The sequence below is a fragment of the Corythoichthys intestinalis genome, chromosome 3 (genome assembly GCF_030265065.1).
Source record: "Corythoichthys intestinalis isolate RoL2023-P3 chromosome 3, ASM3026506v1, whole genome shotgun sequence".
NCBI classification, from domain to species: domain Eukaryota; kingdom Metazoa; phylum Chordata; class Actinopteri; order Syngnathiformes; family Syngnathidae; genus Corythoichthys; species Corythoichthys intestinalis.
This window is the reverse complement of record NC_080397.1, coordinates 30,052,875-30,070,809: the sequence shown is the minus strand read 5'-3', so window position 1 is coordinate 30,070,809 and position 17,935 is coordinate 30,052,875. Positions and strand designations below refer to the sequence as shown.

Here is a 17,935-nt window from a genome sequence, read left to right as displayed (position 1 = left end):
ACAACATATTTAATGCTCAAACTCATAAACTTTATTTTATTTTTCAAATAATAATTAACTTAGAATTTCATGGCTGCAACAAGTGCAGTAGAAGTTGGGAAAGGGCATGTTTACCACTTCGTTACATCACTTTTCCTTTTAAGAACGCTCAATAGGCGTTTAGAAAGAGAGGAGACCAATTCTCTTAGCTTCTCATGTGGAATTCTTTCCCATTCTTGCTTGATGAACCGCTTCAGTTGTTCAACAGTCACACAGGCGAAAAACCTTACAGTTGCTCATTTTGTGCTGAAAAATTTGCTCACAAGGCCACTTGATAGTCCACACAGACAGCAGCACACACGGGAGAGAAACCTTTTACCTGCTCTGTTTGTGAGAAAAACATTTCGTACAAGTCCGACTTGACTAAACACATGAGAAGACACACAGGAGAAAAACCTTTCATTTGCTCCATTTCTGGTGTCAAATTTGCTCGCAAGGTCTTTTTGATTGCGCACACAGCGACACACGGGCGAAAAACCTTTCACCTGCTCAATTTGCAGTGAACGCTTCGCTGCTAAAGAAAACATGAGAAGACATACAGGAGAGAAACTTTTTACTTGTTCAGTTTGCGGAAAAAACCTTTCTCACAAGTCTGCTATGAGTCGACACAGGAGGGCACACACTGATGAAAAAAACCTTTGCTTGCTCACTTTTGCCACAAAAACTTTTTGAAGAGATCCACGTTGACAGCGCACATGCAGAAACACACTCGTCAACAATCAAAGCAGTCGTTGAGAATTGATTAGTTGTGTAAGGATTTTGATTCATAGAATGCTTCAAAGTCACTTTTTGTTCATATTATTTTCCTCTATATTTAGAGCACTTGACATTGTTTTTGCATTGAGTATTTCAATTATGTTTTATTTGAAGTATCTGAACCCAAATGGTTTGTTGGTTTGCAATAAAAGCGAGGCTTTCAAAATTGTTTTTAGTATTTATGCAAACAACAGAAGTGGAAGCCGGGCTCATGGCAGCCCTAATTTCTTTTACCAATGGCACCTTCAATGGACTCGTCAAAACAAAAATGAGGTATAACTGTTAATCTTTTCTCCATGTGATCAGGTGGGGAAAGAAAACTATGTAAAGAGATCTGCAGATGTTGATGATATTTATTATATGGGTTTAGGGCCCCAATCTCATTTGTTCCACCACTGCTGGAGGCCAATAAAAACTGGGCAGTGGGCCACAATTTGATAACCCCTGACCTATCCTTTCATCCTTACTTCAGTTCCACATTTTGTTGAAAAGCAATGTGATGGTTTATTTATTTTTACAAATCCACACATTACAGTACAAGTGTTTAATAATTATACCAGAAGTGTTTCGTACCTGGAACATAGGATCTTCTTGGTAATGATTGGGGAATTTTCCTCCTCACAAACTTCTCTGTCTTGCGGGGTGCCACAAGGCTCTATTTTATATTATTTATATATTGATTGATTGACCAACCGACGGACGCAACATGGAAGTTGTTTGCAAGTTGATGTGTGCATTTTGGATAGGAAAGGCCCCAGATAAATACAGGATATACAGGGTCATTCCAGAATTATTGATAATATGTAATAAACTATTAAAGGCTCATCTTACAGATCAATGGTACAATTTTTGTTACGTGATTTATTTGGTGTTTACAATGTTGGCATATCACAGTGTTTGTGTGTATGTTCTGGGAACAGGTTCTACGTAAAGTAGTTATTGTTATAAACTTTATGTTTATTGAAACAAATGTTCTGACAGTTGCAAGAGACAGTATTAAACCACAAAAATGAAATTTCAATGTCATTTTAACTTTTATTTTCATTGCATTTGGTCATTACTGGAGTTGGACAAGAGAAAAATGTGTTTTAAGGGGCACTCGAGACTTATTTGCTTTTTTTTTTTTTTTTTTTTTTTTTTTTTTTTTTTAATGTTTATGGGCAGCATGGTGGATAGACGAGTGGTTTACACATCTACCTCAAAGCTCTGAGATCAAGGGTATAATCTCGGGCTCTGGCCTTCCTGTATGGAGTTTGCATGTTCTCCCCATGCCTGTTTGGATTTTCTTTGGGCCCCCCAGTTTCCTCCCACATCCCAAAAACATGATAGGCTTGATTTCCTTTCACATAATATTTCAATTTTATTCTTGGAAAATTATCAAGACGTCACTTTGCTATAATTTTGTTTTTTCCTCATAATATTCTGAATGTATTGATATATAATGTTAAATGTAAATCTCTTATAATTGCCATTTTGTGCTTGGACAATCAGTTCTTCCTGTCATAATATTGCAACATTACACTTGTATGTTAACGTGGTACTTGGAGATCCCAAAAGTTTTTCTTCCGGAGGTGGAATAAGTTTGCAAACCACTGTGCTAGACCATCAACTGCAGTGATCAAATGATTAAGTTTGACTGATTGCGAACCATCGATTAACCCGGACACGTGCTGTGACATGTGACCCCATCAACCGGTGAGTAGTTAAGAGGAAAGCTAAACATTAACCAACAGTGTATGTGTGTGTTAGTTTACGAGCTCCCCCAAAAATAAGTTTGACAGGGAGTCCTCGGTGCCTCATCATCATGGTACCAAATGGCTCAGTCCACCACTTGTTTTCCAGGTGCTATGCTGGGAGGCAATTGGCTAGGTGAGTGAAGTTGCGTTAATGCTTTTAAATACTAACTTTAGTCACTAAATGCACTGTCAGGCTCAGTCGAGTTACGGTAAGTTAGATGCAGTGTGCTGGTGCTGCAAGATTATCTGACATAGGAATTAAGAGAAACAAAACAAAAAATTGAAAATATTTACTATTTCTTAGTGGTTTCATTTCCCCAATGTCATGCAACCATATTCCAGCAATTGGATTGTTTTATTTGATTTGTCATTTTACACGTGAAGTTTTGGCTCAATCAACAATGAGTGATGTATTTCAATTTTACTGATACATAATTTTTCTTTTTTGATGTCTTTGATGTTTTTTAAATACTTCGTTTTTTGTTAATAAAAGAGTTTATTTGTATATTTTTTTTACATAGCCATTACAAACTTGATTTAATCATTTGCTGGACTTTTGAACTTTGTCCTGTAAAGCAACGCAAACAAAGCAGCTGGCGCTTATCCCTTCTGTCACAATTTATTCTTGTTTTGTTTCAAGCTGCAGTTTTTAATGGGACAAAAAGGTAGGTATTCATGATTGGAACGATGATGAAAAATTACTTTTGAAAAAAGAAAAAATACCTAGCTTTTAATACTTGCCAAGTGCCATCACACTGAAAAAAATGTTTACTCACACACGTAGTGGCCTCAACTTTAATATACCCTACCCACGGACGTCACAAAACCACGTGCTCGCTGTATGGTTCCGCCCACTTGTTCGTCATTTTGTCTCTGTATTAGCATTGGTTTCAATTGATCTAGGAATTTAAAATGCATTTCATGGAAGACCCGGTGCTTTCTGATGCCGTAAACTCACTGGATGTGTTGCATAAAAGTCGTTATGTGGAAAAGCTTCGTTCTATACAGTCGCCAGATCCATATTTGATGCCCAAATCGATGTTTTTCGACCCACTGTCTTCGCCCTGTCTACCTGACATCTGCTACGCTGATATTTACAATTATCTTGTCCACACAAAATCAGCCTATTCTCACGAAAATTTGAAAAACTTCAAGAGCGTGGAGGCTTATAAATACTTCGTTGCTGGTTGGGTGAAACAGGTCCTCGTCCACGAAAATTCGGCAGGAATCTATCTTGTGCTTGGAAAGGTGAGTTACGAAATTTTCAATTCAAAATCTTTTGTTATTGCTAACATCCACTGTCAAGTCTAATGTATTTCATGTCATTTGTCAATGGAGTTAAGGCTTTTAATGTTTATATGGTTTAGCGATAGCACTCTCACTAAATACATACGTGTATGTTGTCGGCGATTAGCCTAGCAATGATCTTAATTGTGGTTATTTGTCAGCCCAAAACCCTCTAAGTATATCTTAAATGCATCTTACCGGATATAAAATGACTACTACATAGTCTGTGGTGATTTTTTGGTGCCCAGTTTTCACGTCGAATTGCAGCCGTCCATTTCGCTCTCCTCTTTGGATCCCTCGGAATACGGTAAAACTTCAAGTCTCTCCTTCCATCTTCTCTGTTAGTGCAACCAACAGCCACACACGCCTTCACCATTTTGATTATTAATGTTAAGGAGCAGAAAAACACGCCGTAAATAGGAGGAATGTACGTAGCCGTAACAGATTAACACTATGTTTTGACGGACAATTGGGCGGTACCATTCAGGAGAGCGGAGTTGTGACGTCACGTGGGTAGGGTCTATAGATGTCAAACACCAATTAATCTGTAGGTGTGTTTTAGCAGGGCCAGCTAATGCTAGGCATTAAATATTAGGCCATCAGCCTGGACAAAGTGCCTAGAAAGGCAAATTTGGTAAATACATCAGGGGATGAACTGCACATGCCATTATTTAAAAGGACACAATTATTATACGTATGGGAAGTATGCCTTTGCATGTTTTTTTTTACCAAAAAATGAGAAATGAATGCGTAATGCATCAAAAATATGGCGATGTGGAAACGCTATAGGCATTTTTTTTTATTTTTTTTTAAATAAAACCCTTGTAGAAATTTTGTCAGAGTGCATTGAAATGCACAATTTTAGCTTGCGAGCAGACTAGCACTAACATGCTGAACATTGATGTTGACCAATTGAGGACCGTGGCTGTCATTAGCTGATGGCCCATCTCTTTTAAAAATCAATTGAATGGTTATCACATGAAGTGTTCTTTTAATGCATTCCCCAATATCAAAAAGTGAAACGTGTATTTTATTTGTGGTGTGTTGCCATACATCAATAATGAACAGCTCTTTTTAGGTTGTGTCTTGGGTGAGCTCGTTTTTTCACCTGTTTCATTGGGGGAGGTGAGCACCATTGGGGCTGGACAAATGTTTGTTATTCATCCTCATTTAGTAGCTTGTGGGTGTTTTAAATACATTCCTTTTATATTTCAATTTTTGTAGGGCCATGGCCATATTTGAAGGATGCATCTTGTTTTGTGCTAGTTTCGTGAGATAGATATTATTTAAAAGTTGCTGCATGATGTCTCTGGAGTGTATCGATGCCAAAAAGGGAACTTCTGGCCGTTTATCTACAATCTCCGACATTTTTTCACAATGTACGTCACCATATTCCTTTCATCTGCACTGGTAGGAATTTTTCCAAGAGTGACTTTGGGGGCTGGTTCCGTTCTGCCCGATCCTCAGTACACAAAGCAGGCGCCAGGAAAGATGCCCACTCCAACTTGCTGTCCAAGCAGGAATCCAGCAACCTGTATAAAATCCAATGTAGGTTGGCACAAATTGACACCAAAACATTTTAGTGATAAGTGAGCTCAAGTAACATGAAAAAAGTTGGAGCATTTTTTTTTTTATTCTGGAAAAAACAAAAGGCATTCGCATTATTAAACTCAGGGTGTATCCGTACTTTGGCTGATCAAATAAAAAAAGGGTGAATTGGCTTTATTGTTTTTAGTGAATCAAATTCATGGGGAAAAAAACATATTAGCGAAATGGCCTGAAATTAATTTCAAGGTATACTGTATATTGTGTCATAAATGTCAAGTGTAAAAAAAAAAATGTAAACATAGTATTTATTTAGAGATTTATCAAATTAATCAAAACTATTTTGATAAGTGTTTGGAGACCTTATTCAACCTAAAATGTGAAAGTTCTCTGAATTTTAGTGTCTCACCAGTAAAAATTTCCCTAATTTGTGGCCCCCTATATATACCCATATTTGCTAATAATCTGCTTTTAATTTGGAAAACAATAATCAACATTTCTGTCGTTTTTCCGACATGTTACGGAACACACCAGTAACTCTCAATCATTATGTATTTATGAATTTTTTGCACTCTTGAGTTGATTGAATGAAATGAACTCCTCCATTACTCGGCTAAATATTAAAAATGAATCAATAATTATAATTTTTCGTTGCAGGCCTACTATGTATTAATCTGCTTTTACACTTGCGTCCTCTTGGCTGACGTTTTGGTAGAGTAGAAATCAATTTGTTTCTTTTTTCATGTTCCCTTTGTAACTTTTCAATTATCTGTTTGAAATTGGTTACTTTCAGCTATAATGCCGTTCGAGCCAGTCTTCAGTGAAATGTGTACCCTTATTCGTTGTTGTTGTGGTGATGATTGATGGCTTAGAGTTAGTGGCTCTGTGTTCAATCATGCTGGTAACGGGCCCCTATTACTGGAAAAAGCTATGCAAGATTGCGAGTTATTATATTCACTCCTAGCTCAAATTTTGCTATAGCAACCAGGCAAAAAAGCAACCTGAAGTGTTTGTAAATTGTCTTGTTATGAAATTGAGCTACCTCTGTATGAGCAACAATTTTATGTCTGCCTGTTTTTCAGTTCACAATGTCAAGCCAGAGTGTCTGGATGCATATAACAATCTAGAGTGAGCATTTTATTTTCTGGTTAGTTTTCATTGGTATTTTTCCACGCTTTAATGTTGGTCTTTTTTTTTTCTTTTTTTTTTTTTAGGGCAGAGGTACAAAAGAAACTACATCAGGACACAGAGTATCCATGTGAGGTAGTAGGAAGCTGGAACACCTGGTATGGAGAACAGGACCAAGCAGGTAACAGTACAGCGGCCCATTTGCGTCAATATACACAGGAATTTAGACAAGTTGAAGCCTTTTTAATGTGACAAAGTAAAAGTGAGATTTTGAATATATATGACAAGGAACATACATTAAGACTGCATTCTGGTGCGTTAACTTCACTCACAGCTAGACGTGCCGATTACGGGTTTCAAGTATGAAAACGTCAAGGTTTCAATCCGCAAAAATTTTCCATCATTCCGTCCCTTAAGTATTAGCTATTTTAATATACAAAAATGCATGGAGAAATCCCAGGGTGCAGCTGTAAGGCTCAAATCTCCTCCACTGGTTGTTGCTCAGTGTTGGTGAGTCAGCTGTGCTACACGATGGATGGAGGAGGTGAAACTCCTGAACTTTTTTCCCCATCTAAGAAAACAAAATTACTGGTATGGGAATATTTCGGCTACAGAAGAGTTACAGACGGCCGCGGCTTAGAGGAGGAGGGCCAACCGACATGAAAAACATGTTTGCGGAGGGTGGCTGCTTGGCCTGCAGGAAATATATCGTTTGAAAATCGCCATGGCGATATGTGCATACGCAATAGTCCTATCGCAGGACGTGCAATTTTTTTGTTTTGTTTTTGAACATGTAAACTTTTGTTTTGCTTCATAAAAGCAGCAAGTGTGCAGGGTTATGGCCTACTGGATCCCTTTGTTATACTTATATATCTTCATAATTCACTGATGAATCCCCTTACCCTGGACTAAATTGTATTATATGAATACAATGTGGTCATGGTGAGCCAACCAAAGTCTTCCCAAACAAAGCTATTCAAGTCATCTAGTGGAAATTCTTCTAGTTTTAATATTGCAATATAAATCGCGAAACCCCCAATAAGTCGCAATGTTTTTTTCCAATATCGTTCAGCCCTAATGGCTGCCAAGGAGGCAATACCTCATATATGATTTAACTTCAGCCGTGTTTAGTCTGTCTAGCGGTGATAAAACGTGTTTTTTTTTCTCTCTGGCAACTGTCTGTGTTGAGAAAGAGTGTGTATAATGTAAACATGATACGAGTCATACACACGTTCTTTCTAAAGAAAATAATTCAATTATTTTTGTTCTAATGGCAGTAATGTTGAGCTGTGGCTGTAGGTTTAGGCTCACCTAAAAGGCCTGTATTTATTCTAATTGTATTTAGAATTTTTAAAAATTCAAGTCAAAGCAACAACAACAAAAATCCAGTAATGACTTGTATCTAAAATAAATTTAAAAAAAAAAAAAAAAAAAAAAAAAATACTTGAGTCATTTGAATGTCCCCCTGTGTTCTGCTCACACATTGTATTGTGTGATGGTGGAACTGCATGCCAACTGGTCTGATCGCTTATCAAAAATGATGCATCGCTGCCCTCTAGTGGCATTTTTTCCCCAATTGCTCTTATCTACAAACTTGCAATTCAAATGAGACCTGCTTCAGACACTCCCAGATCCATCACTTGGAAAAACCTTAAATGTATTCAAACTAGCTAACCAGCAACCCAGTCCTAATACGCAAGTGTCTATTGTGTTTGGTTGAAAACCTCACCTGGCTTCTCTGCAGTGCACCTATGGCGCTACAGAGGGGGCTACCCTGCCCTGACTGAGTGCCTCAACAAGCTCAAAGTCAACAAGGTACCATCGCCTGAAAGAGATAATCAGCTTGACACTGAGTTGCTATTTCAACAAACAAGTTGGTTTGTCCACAGGAATATTTAGAATTCCGGCGAGAGAGAGCAAAAATGCTGAATTCCAGGCGGAATCAACTCCTGTTGGAGTTCAGTTTCTGGAATGAACCTCTTCCCAGACCGGGACCAAACATATATGAAATGAGGAGCTACTCAATCAAGGTAGATTTTTTATTTTTTTGCTTGTCTCCTGCCTTCCGTTTCTTCTTTTCTTAAAAAAAAATAAAATAAAATAAAAATAAAATAAAAAGTTTTGTGAACTTCCACTGCTTGTGGTCGCATTTTGGGAGCGGGCGGCAGTGACGTGCGGTGAGGTTCATGGTTGGTGAGGCACTGACTCCTTTAGTGTCAGATTTCCAAATATATAAACCAAAAAGGGTAGCTTATTCAATTGGCTAATGGTTATTTCATATCCTATCAGCATTCTTCACAAAACACGCACACACGGTACATATTATCGATGCGTAAAAGTAAGAAAATAACATGCATTTGCTCTACACCCTCAATGTGTTGGTCGTCGCAATTCTATAATTCATGCAACATAAATGAGAGTAAAGAGTGGTGTACAAAACCGCAGAATTCAATTCTGACCTTTAGTGAAATATTCAGTTGTTTTTAAAACTTTTAATTCTGATACTTTAATCAATTTATTACAGATTGCTAAACAAAAAGTGTGAAAAGGAAAACAAAGAATATTTTATTTAAGGCCAAAATTTAGATTTTAAATATTCTATTGTATTTTTCTTGGTCTAAGCTCTTTTTTTTTTTTTTTTTTTTTTTTTTTTTTTTTTTTTTTTAATAAGATTGAAATGAAAACTGTTTGTGATCTTGCGCCTGTCCTTCACCACAAAAACCGGCGTTACTTTGGAAGGGCATAAGTTTGGTCTCAACATTCGTAGGGACGATATAACAGCATAACCTGCATGTAGGTACACTTTTTGCTGGGGACGGGACATTAATTAGACCAAACAGATTGGATGAAGGGGGCAAAGGGCCACATTTCTCATGTATATGAACCTAATCAATTAATAGGCAAAATGATCAATGCAAAATAAATCCTTATCTTCTGATAACTTTTACATGCATTGGTTCAGATGATACACTGTTCGATTCAAACCTTTGTTTTAAAAAAAATACTAAAGAAACATTTTGAAAACTTCCTGAATAAATGTCTGGTTTTTATTAGCTAACATAAACATAATGAAAATAATACACTTAATAATGGCAGGGTCAATTCTATCCTTACAACATATGGAACTAGTGAAAGTTCTAAATTCTCTATATAACTGAACATTATATCATGCAAAAAAGGTAAGGTTGCTTAAAAGTTGGTGGGGACAATTTTAGCATCCTGAAAAGTTGGTAGTGTTATGTCCCTACCGTCCCTATGCAAACCTACGCCCTTTTTGTAAAAGTCCTCCTTATTTTCCTTTACTTTAAAAAAAAAAAAAAACATCTCTCCGCCTCAATTGACAGGATTGCTTCAATTAGATCGTTCTGTGTTCTATTTGACAAGCCAGAAAATACAGTGGATGTGTCCAAAAGTCTAGCTAACCTTTCATCTTTCTCAGCAAAACCATGTAATCGTTCTACATATATGCCATGTTTAGAAGAGCTACACACTCATCGTTACCACGAAATGTTAACTCCTGTTTAGCCAGGATGCAGGTTGCATTAATGAGGTCCTTTAAACTCTTTTCTTTACCTTAACGTTGAGAATGCTACTGTTGAGCTTCCGCTATTCGTCAAAGCCAAATCGATCCATGAGCTTCCAAAAGTTTTTAAAGCAATCAGGCTTTGAATGTGAGTGGTCGAGCTCTCATGTTTGCTGAGGCTTTGTGGTAGTATTTCAATGTCACAATATCTCATGTTAGTCCAGACATTGGCACAAGTTGAGAAGAAAAGGCAGGGAAAGCAGCAAATGCAATTTTTCGAAGGACAGCCACATAGCCAGTCTTTTCGGGTGTACCAGTCCGTTTGAAAAGCGCGAGTTATCTTCTGTCTCGTAGTTTGAAGCAAACCTTTTAGCTCCGGTGTTGTGTTAACCGCGTCCACTTTTAACGGAAAGTCCAGTTTCACGTACGCCCCCTTGCAGTGCGGCAGAGTACTATCTGCCGCAACCTGTGCCTTTTCACTGCGGTTTTATTTCCCATCAGCAAAACTAAATATGTCGCTAACAAACATTAAACTTTAAGGGATGAAGACATTAGCCAGACTGTGGAAAATCAGGTCAAATAAACGTATCTGGAAACATTATAATGGCGACATGCAGATGTACGGCAACCAGCACGCTCCAATTCCATGTATCAACCCAGTTTGTTGTGGATTGCGCAATCAGAGGTGAGGCTTTACTCATTGTTGCCGCACCTCTCGTTTCATTTCTTTATTTGAACAGGAAATAGGCAAATTCAGCGATTTTGACTATAAAAAATGTTTGAAATGAGTCATACATAAAGAGCAATGGACAAATATTAATATAAATTTAATGCTATAAATATTTTTTTGTCATGATGCCAGGTGAGGCTCTGCCTCACCTGCCTCCCCTGACCGCACGTCACTGGCGGGCGGTCATCATTTTATTAAAGTGCCAGTCAAAATATCCTAAGGCTTAACTTTGGCTGCTAGACAGGTTAACAAAAACATTTTCCTTTCAAGCTTCTTATAAAAGTCATGCATTCCACTGTCTGTACAAACCTTGTATACTCACCAATCCCTATAAAAAGTGACTTCTATAGTATATCATCCATTCCTGTAAAGAGACACGTTACTGCCAGTGGCAGGCTGTGCATTTTACATCTAGGTCCGAATCAGGGATGCTCCACTTGAACAAATAGCCTTTATAATGCCATGACATTCATAACACCACAATTGAATAAATAATACTCAGATACAGACTTGCACACAACTGGGCGTTGCATGACCACAATTCTAAAAATCAATAAACCTGCATCAGAAATTAAAACGTATCACTCTGCATGGTTCTGTCTACTATACAAATAAAAGGCAAGTTAAACTTACAACACTGCATAAATTAAAAATTTGAAATGAACTTTAATCTTATTCATCATCATAATCTAATTTAATCTATTATTTGATATAATTTATCATCATATTTAAAATACAAATGTGAGCATGATTTCTGGTTAAGTTTAGGCCAGAAGGGAAGGCCTTGCTGGCCCGGATGGTTCACCATCGATTCCTATCCATGCTATCAATTCCTGGTTAAAGAAAAACCTACATATTCTCATGAATTCCCGTAAATGCCTATGATTCCCATGCAGTTAATTCCTGTAAAAAAACAAAAACAAAAACAAAAGCAATTTAATCAAACACATCATTTCCCGTAGGAAAACACATACGTATTGCCACAGTTCCAGCCAAAATTATTGTATTGCCATCAGTTCCTTTAAATTAAAGTATTCCATCAATTACTATTTTTAAAAAATCTATGGCCATGAGTATCTGTTCTGTTTGGGGGGAAAAAAATCTTTCACATAGACATTTATCACCATCAATTTCTATGCACCGTAATTTTCGGACTAATTGGCTCACCTGACTAAAAGCCAACACCCACCAAATTTGACAGGAAAACTGCATTTGTTCATAGATAAGCCGGATCGGGATACAAACCAGCCCAGCTGCCCTCACTGTATTATGGGATATTTACACAAAACATATTAACCGGGAACACCTTATTTGACAGCGGCATCATAAGACTGTCATAAGATCGCCATAATTATGACATGACACTGTCATGAGCATTAATGAATGCTTATGACAGATGTCATTTAGTGTCATCTGGCAAATTATCTCACTTTTGAATGGATGTAAAAGATCCAATGGAATTATTGACAAAATTTGCCGGATGATACTTAATGACGTCTGTCATAAGGATTCCTTAATGCCCTTGACAGTGTCATGTCATAATTAGAACGGTCTTATGTCAGTCTTATGATGCCGCTGTTAAATAAAGTGTTACCCATTAACCCAAATAAATCAACAATATAACATATGCCATACTGGACTATAAGCCGCAAAATTCAAAATGAGGGAATAAAGTAGCAGTTTATAGTCCAAAAATTACAGTATATATAAAAAAAGATATGTATTGTGTATAATTACTGCCTAAAATGTACTGTATATCCCTAACAAGTCCTGCAAAAATACAACAACAAAAAAACATCAAAAGCGGGAAAAAAAAGGATTTATTTGTCGTCCGTTTAAGTAAAAATCCAGAATTATCATAAATTCATGTTTTGTTTTGTTTTTTGTTTTTTTTAAACAAAAGCCATGTGTTTTAATTAATGAATGTCGCCGTATGTGTTTATTGATCCCATTAATTCCAATAAAAAGAGTAATTGGATTCAATTCTTTGTGATTTGACTGTGCCCCAGCATTGCACACAAAGTAAGGTCCAGTTCTTTAATCCAAGGGACATCCTTCATTGCTACTTGTTAAAGGTCCAATTTGACATCTTTTAATGGACTGGAAAACACTTGGCTGCTCGCTAACGCATCTTCTACTTTAAGCCAGGGACCATGATCGAATGGGGCAACCACTGGTAAGCCCTGACGCCTTCTGCGTAATTTGAGAATATAACACCTGCTCTTCAACCACGTATTGCTGTAATCTCTATCTGTATTAGGGCCAGGGCCATCAAATACAGGCAGGAAAACAACGAGGCCGTTGGGGGCTTCTTCTCGCAGATTGGCGATCTGTACGTCGTCCATCACTTGTGGGGTAAGTGTAAAACCACTTCATCACTTTCAACCATCTCATCACTTTGAGGTCACATAAAAGGAAGGCACCTGCGTTTTATTGATTTATTTATTTTGCCGGAGTGTTATTGTTAACATGTTTCACAGGTGTGATCTAATTAGTGGCAGCTTTAATATATATATATTTTTTTTCAAATCTTATTTAAGGGTAATCAGCTGAGTGTTGGGGCGGCATTTTAGCCCCCTCTATTCAGCAGTAATCACCGACTGAAATGAATTGCCTAGTTTTCACTGGTAGCTTTTAGGCACCCAAAAAAACATCAAGAGAATTGGTTGAAGGCTGTGCTTTAGTTTTTCTGCATATTTGTTAGCAGGTTACATTGCAGACTTGGCATTTTTTATTCATGCTTTGTGCGTATGATACAGCTTATGAAAACCTTCAGTCTCGAGATGAAACCAGGAAGTCTGCATGGCGAAAAGAGGGATGGGACGCTAACGTGAGCTACACGGGTAAGGCACACAACATATGTCAAAATCGGTCTAGTATTCAACTTTGAGCTGCTTCTCAGATGCTAATGTGAGTCTGTGCCATGTTTGCAGCTCTGCTTACCTTGAGATGCTTGTTGTGTGTTTATTGCAGTACCTCTCATCAGAAGCATGGAATGCAGGATTATGATTCCTTGCACCAGTTCTCTGTTACAATGAGGACACAAATCAGACGGCAACACCAACTGCAGCTAACAACAACACTATTTCTGTACTCTTGGAACACTTCTGCCATATAATGACACTCAAATCATTAGACTATGTTTAAATATGAGTGTATATTTTTGAATACCATGCTACAGTGTTATCCACAGAATAGTGGCAAAGCGCTTCTTTTATAAAAGAATGGCCTATCTAAATGAACCTCCTCTCCCCTCTTTAAAGTGCCACTAAATAAAAAAAATATTATACATGATTTTTCATGTAGGTAAGGATGTTCTGCGTGCAACATGCATCAATACATGCTGGGTTTTTGTTGTTGTTTTTGTTTGGATATACGTTGTGTTGGACCTGATTTTATTATGACAGTTGTCATAATTAAATTATGTCCAATATCTACAGTGGGGCAAATAAGTATTTAGTCAACCACTAATTGTGCAACTTCTCCCACTTGAAAATATTAGAGAGGCCTGTAATTGTCAACATGGGTAAACCTCAACCATGAGAGACAGAATGTGGGGAAAAAAAGAGAAAATCACATTGTTTGATTTTTAAAGAATGTATTTGCAAATCATGGTGGAAAATAAGTATTTAGTCAATACCAAAAGTTCATCTCAATACTTTATGTACCCTTTGTTGGCAATAACGGAGGTCAAACATTTTCTGCAACTCTTCACAAGCTTTTCACACACTGTTGCTGGTATTTTGGCCCATTCCTCCATGCGGATCTCCTCTAGGGCAGTGATGTTTTGGGGCTGTCTTTGGGCAACACGGACTTTCGACTCCCTCTACCGATTTTCTATGGGGTTGAGATCTGGAGACTGGCTAGGCCACTCCAGGACCTTAAAATGCTTCTTACGAAGCCACTCCTTTGTTGCCCTGGCTGTGTGTTTGGGATCATTGTCATGCTGAAAGACCCAGCCACGTCTCATCTTAAATGCCCTTGCTGATGGAAGGAGATTTTCACTCAAAATCTCTCGATACATGGCCCCATTCAGTCTTTCCTTTAAACAGATCAGTCTTCCTAGTCACTTTGCAGAAAAACAGCCCCAAAGCATGATGTTTCCAACCCATGCTTCACAGTGGGTATGGTATTCTTCGGACGCAATTCCGTATTCTATCTCCTCCAAATATGAGAACCTGTGTTTCTACCAGAAAGTTCTATTTTGTTTTCATCTGACCATAACACATTCTCCCAGTCCTCTTCTGGATCATCCAAATGCTCTCTAGCGAACCGCACACAGGCCTGGACGTGTACTTTCTTCAGCAAGAGGACACGTCTGGCAGTGCAGGATTTGAGTCCCTGGCAGTGCATTGTGTTACTGATAGTAGCCTTTGTTACTGTGGTCCCAGCTCACTGTAGGTCATTCACTAGGTCCCCCTGTGTGGTTCTGGGATTTTTGCTCACTGTTCTTGTTATCATTTTGACGCCACGGGGTGAGATCTTGCATGGAGCCCCTGATCGAGGGAGATTATCAGTGGTCTGGAAGTTCTTCCATTTTCTAATAATTGCTCTCACAGTTGATTTCTTTACACCAAGCGTTTTAGCTATCTCAGATTCAGTCTTCCCAGCCTGGTGCAGGTCTACAATTTTGTCTCTGGTGTCCTTCGACAGCTCTTTGGTCTTGGCCATATAGTGGAGTTTGGAGTGTGACCGACTGAGGTTGTGGACAGGTGTCTTTTATACCGATAATGAGTTAAAACAGGTGCCATTAAAACAGGTAACGAGTGCAGCCTCGTTAGAAGAAGTTAGACCTATTTGACAGCCAGAAATCTTGCTTCTTCGTAGGTGACCAAATACTTATTTTCCACTCTAATTTGGAAATAAATTCTTTAAAAATCAAACCATGTGATTTTCTTTTTTTTTTTTTCCACATTCTGTCTCTCATGGTAGAGGTTTACCAATGTTGACAATTACAGGCCTCTTTAATCTTTTCAAGTAGGAGAACTTGCACAGTTGGTGGTGGCTAAATACTTATTTGCCCCACTGTACTAGTAAACCTAATTAAGTGGATGAATACAAACAAAGTTAGGCATAGTCCAACGTTAATAATCCTAACTTTCAAATTCTTTCAGGGAAAACCTTTACATCAATTTCTGATTGTGTAAACTTAATATGTAATCCAACCTGATATATGACTTGGTTACGGTCTATTTATTTTTCTAAATGACTTTCACTCTGGAGTTCAATTAGAACCACATCTGTGATTGTCCATCAGAATAAAAACTTGGAATCTGGGCATAGCACTCCAGTTTTTTTCCACCAGCTCAGATCTTGACCTATTGTTACAATTACCAACCTGAAATTTGGTTGCAAAGGGCCAGGACTAATGATTGTGAAGACAGGCTGATTGTTAAGCACTGAAATCTGATTGGAAAATGAAATTTAATAATCCACATACATTAATAAGAACGGTATGGTTATTCCCTTATCATCTCTCAACCGAAAAGACATTAAACTGTTTTAGGTGAATAAATAAAATTTTATTTCAATTTTTATATATTTATTTGTTTCGATTTTTATTTCCTTTTTTGTTTATTTCAACATTTATTTATTCCAATATATGTTTATTTAAAATTTTTATTGATTTCAATTTTTATTTCTCTATTTTAGTCTTTATTTTTTTTCAACATTTATCTATTTCACTATTATTTATTTGATTCTTGCACTCTTGTTCCCCGTGTGGCCGCATGAAATAATTTTATCTGTCATTGGCTTATCAAACGGCGGGCGTGGAGTAGGCGGGGTTTGAGTTGAACGAGTCCAGCTACTTGGCTCTGGAGTCAAGCTGGTGCTCCTTCCATGTGCTGTCTCTCGCGATAAACCGCTGTGTTTTGTAAGCCACGTGCTCAGGGTCCGAATTTCCTGCGTCAACGTGCTCTAAGTCTTAACATGTCCGTTATTAAATCCTCAGCAATCATTGCCATGTTGGGAAGGAGTATTATCTTGACTCCCGAGCAGGGGTCGGGAACCTTTTTGGCTGCGAGAGCCATGAACACCACATTTTTTCAAATGTAATTCCGTGAGAGCCATACAATATGTTTAAAACTAAAATTAAAAGTAATGTATGCATTTTATGTAATTTCAACACTTTAAAGTACAAGGGTTTGGGTTAGTCTCTGAATTCTTTTAAGTAACATTGTTATGCTGTTGCTAATCAATGATGGGTATTTTTTACCATTAACTCATTCACTCCCAGCCATTTTCACCGGGGCAAGGCCTTTCGCTCCCGGCCGTTTTACTGGATTTTGACTGATTTTGCAAGGCCAACAGAAAATTCTGTTCTATTCCTTTATAAACATGGAACCACGAAAAGAAAGATTAGACTCTCTTCTTTCATCAGAAAAAAGTAAGTTCATATCTTTTTCCATTCTTTAGAAATCAGCATTAGAAAATAGCTTAGGTTGAGCAATTTTCCAATTTCTGATGAAAAAACAGAAAAATTGAGCTTTTTGTGAAATCATACATTTCAAACATAACTTTGCCTTTAACACAGCTATATGTTGCTTTAGTTACATCCCAATAATCTGAATAATGTTTTCCTTTTACAAAATAACAGAAACAACAAGACAAATAGAGCTTTTGATTAAAGATGCACCGATACCGATACTAGTATCGGCAGGGGGTGCCGATCCGGCCTGAAATGGTGGTATCGGTATCAGCGAGTACCAGCAAAGACGGCGCCGATACCATTTACCGGTCCATTATTATAACATTTGACCACAGCCTTTTTTTCCTCCTGGCGCTCACTACACTCTGTCTCTGTGTTGTGTGATGACACGTGAACACCAAGTAGCTATCGCTATTGGCCTGCTCCAGACCAATGAGAGCGGGTCAATAGCCTCTCTGACCAATGTCAAGTGCGCTTTTTCATATGGAGGAAAAATAAACCAGGAGAAATGGCGGCGGTCGGGAAATATTTCAAAATCGAAATCCCGTCGATTAAAATCAATGGATGCATGCAAGATTTGCGGCTTGAAAGTTTCGAGATGTGGAGTTAAATCGGCCAGTTTAAATACCTCGAACCTGATAAAACATTTGAAGAAGAAACATGAACGAACACGACGAGTTTGAGCCTGGAAGAGCAGGACTTCTCTCCAGAGGAAGGGCGCTGGACCGGAGCAACAATCTCTGGTCAGTTCACTACGTCTA

At 37.9% G+C, this 17,935-nt stretch overlaps 1 protein-coding gene across 1 annotated transcript; it reads left to right on the top strand.

Annotated features, from left to right (window-relative positions):
* Positions 1-2,549: 2,549 nt before the first annotated feature.
* nipsnap1 (nipsnap homolog 1 (C. elegans)) lies at positions 2,550-14,205 on the top strand. Its single transcript, XM_057832122.1, has 10 exons — positions 2,550-2,664; positions 5,233-5,366; positions 6,446-6,491; positions 6,578-6,672; positions 8,236-8,306; positions 8,381-8,521; positions 12,889-12,920; positions 13,005-13,099; positions 13,504-13,587; positions 13,718-14,205. Exons 1-10 carry the CDS (start codon positions 2,600-2,602, stop codon positions 13,780-13,782), a joined length of 828 nt encoding a protein of 275 aa, XP_057688105.1. The 5' UTR covers positions 2,550-2,599; the 3' UTR covers positions 13,783-14,205.
* Positions 14,206-17,935: the final 3,730 nt, after the last annotated feature.

What these genes read in the sequence shown, in the direction of transcription:
- nipsnap1 (XM_057832122.1), top strand. Translation starts at nt 2,600, where the DNA reads ATGGTACCAAATGGCTCAGTCCACCACTTGTTTTCCAGGTGCTATGCT. An exon ending in GATGCATATAACAATCTAGA is followed by an intron (nt 6,492 to 6,577) that starts GTGAGCATTTTA and finishes TTTTTTTTTTAG; the next exon opens with GGCAGAGGTACAAAAGAAAC. An exon ending in TGGAGAACAGGACCAAGCAG is followed by an intron (nt 6,673 to 8,235) that starts GTAACAGTACAG and finishes GCTTCTCTGCAG; the next exon opens with TGCACCTATGGCGCTACAGA.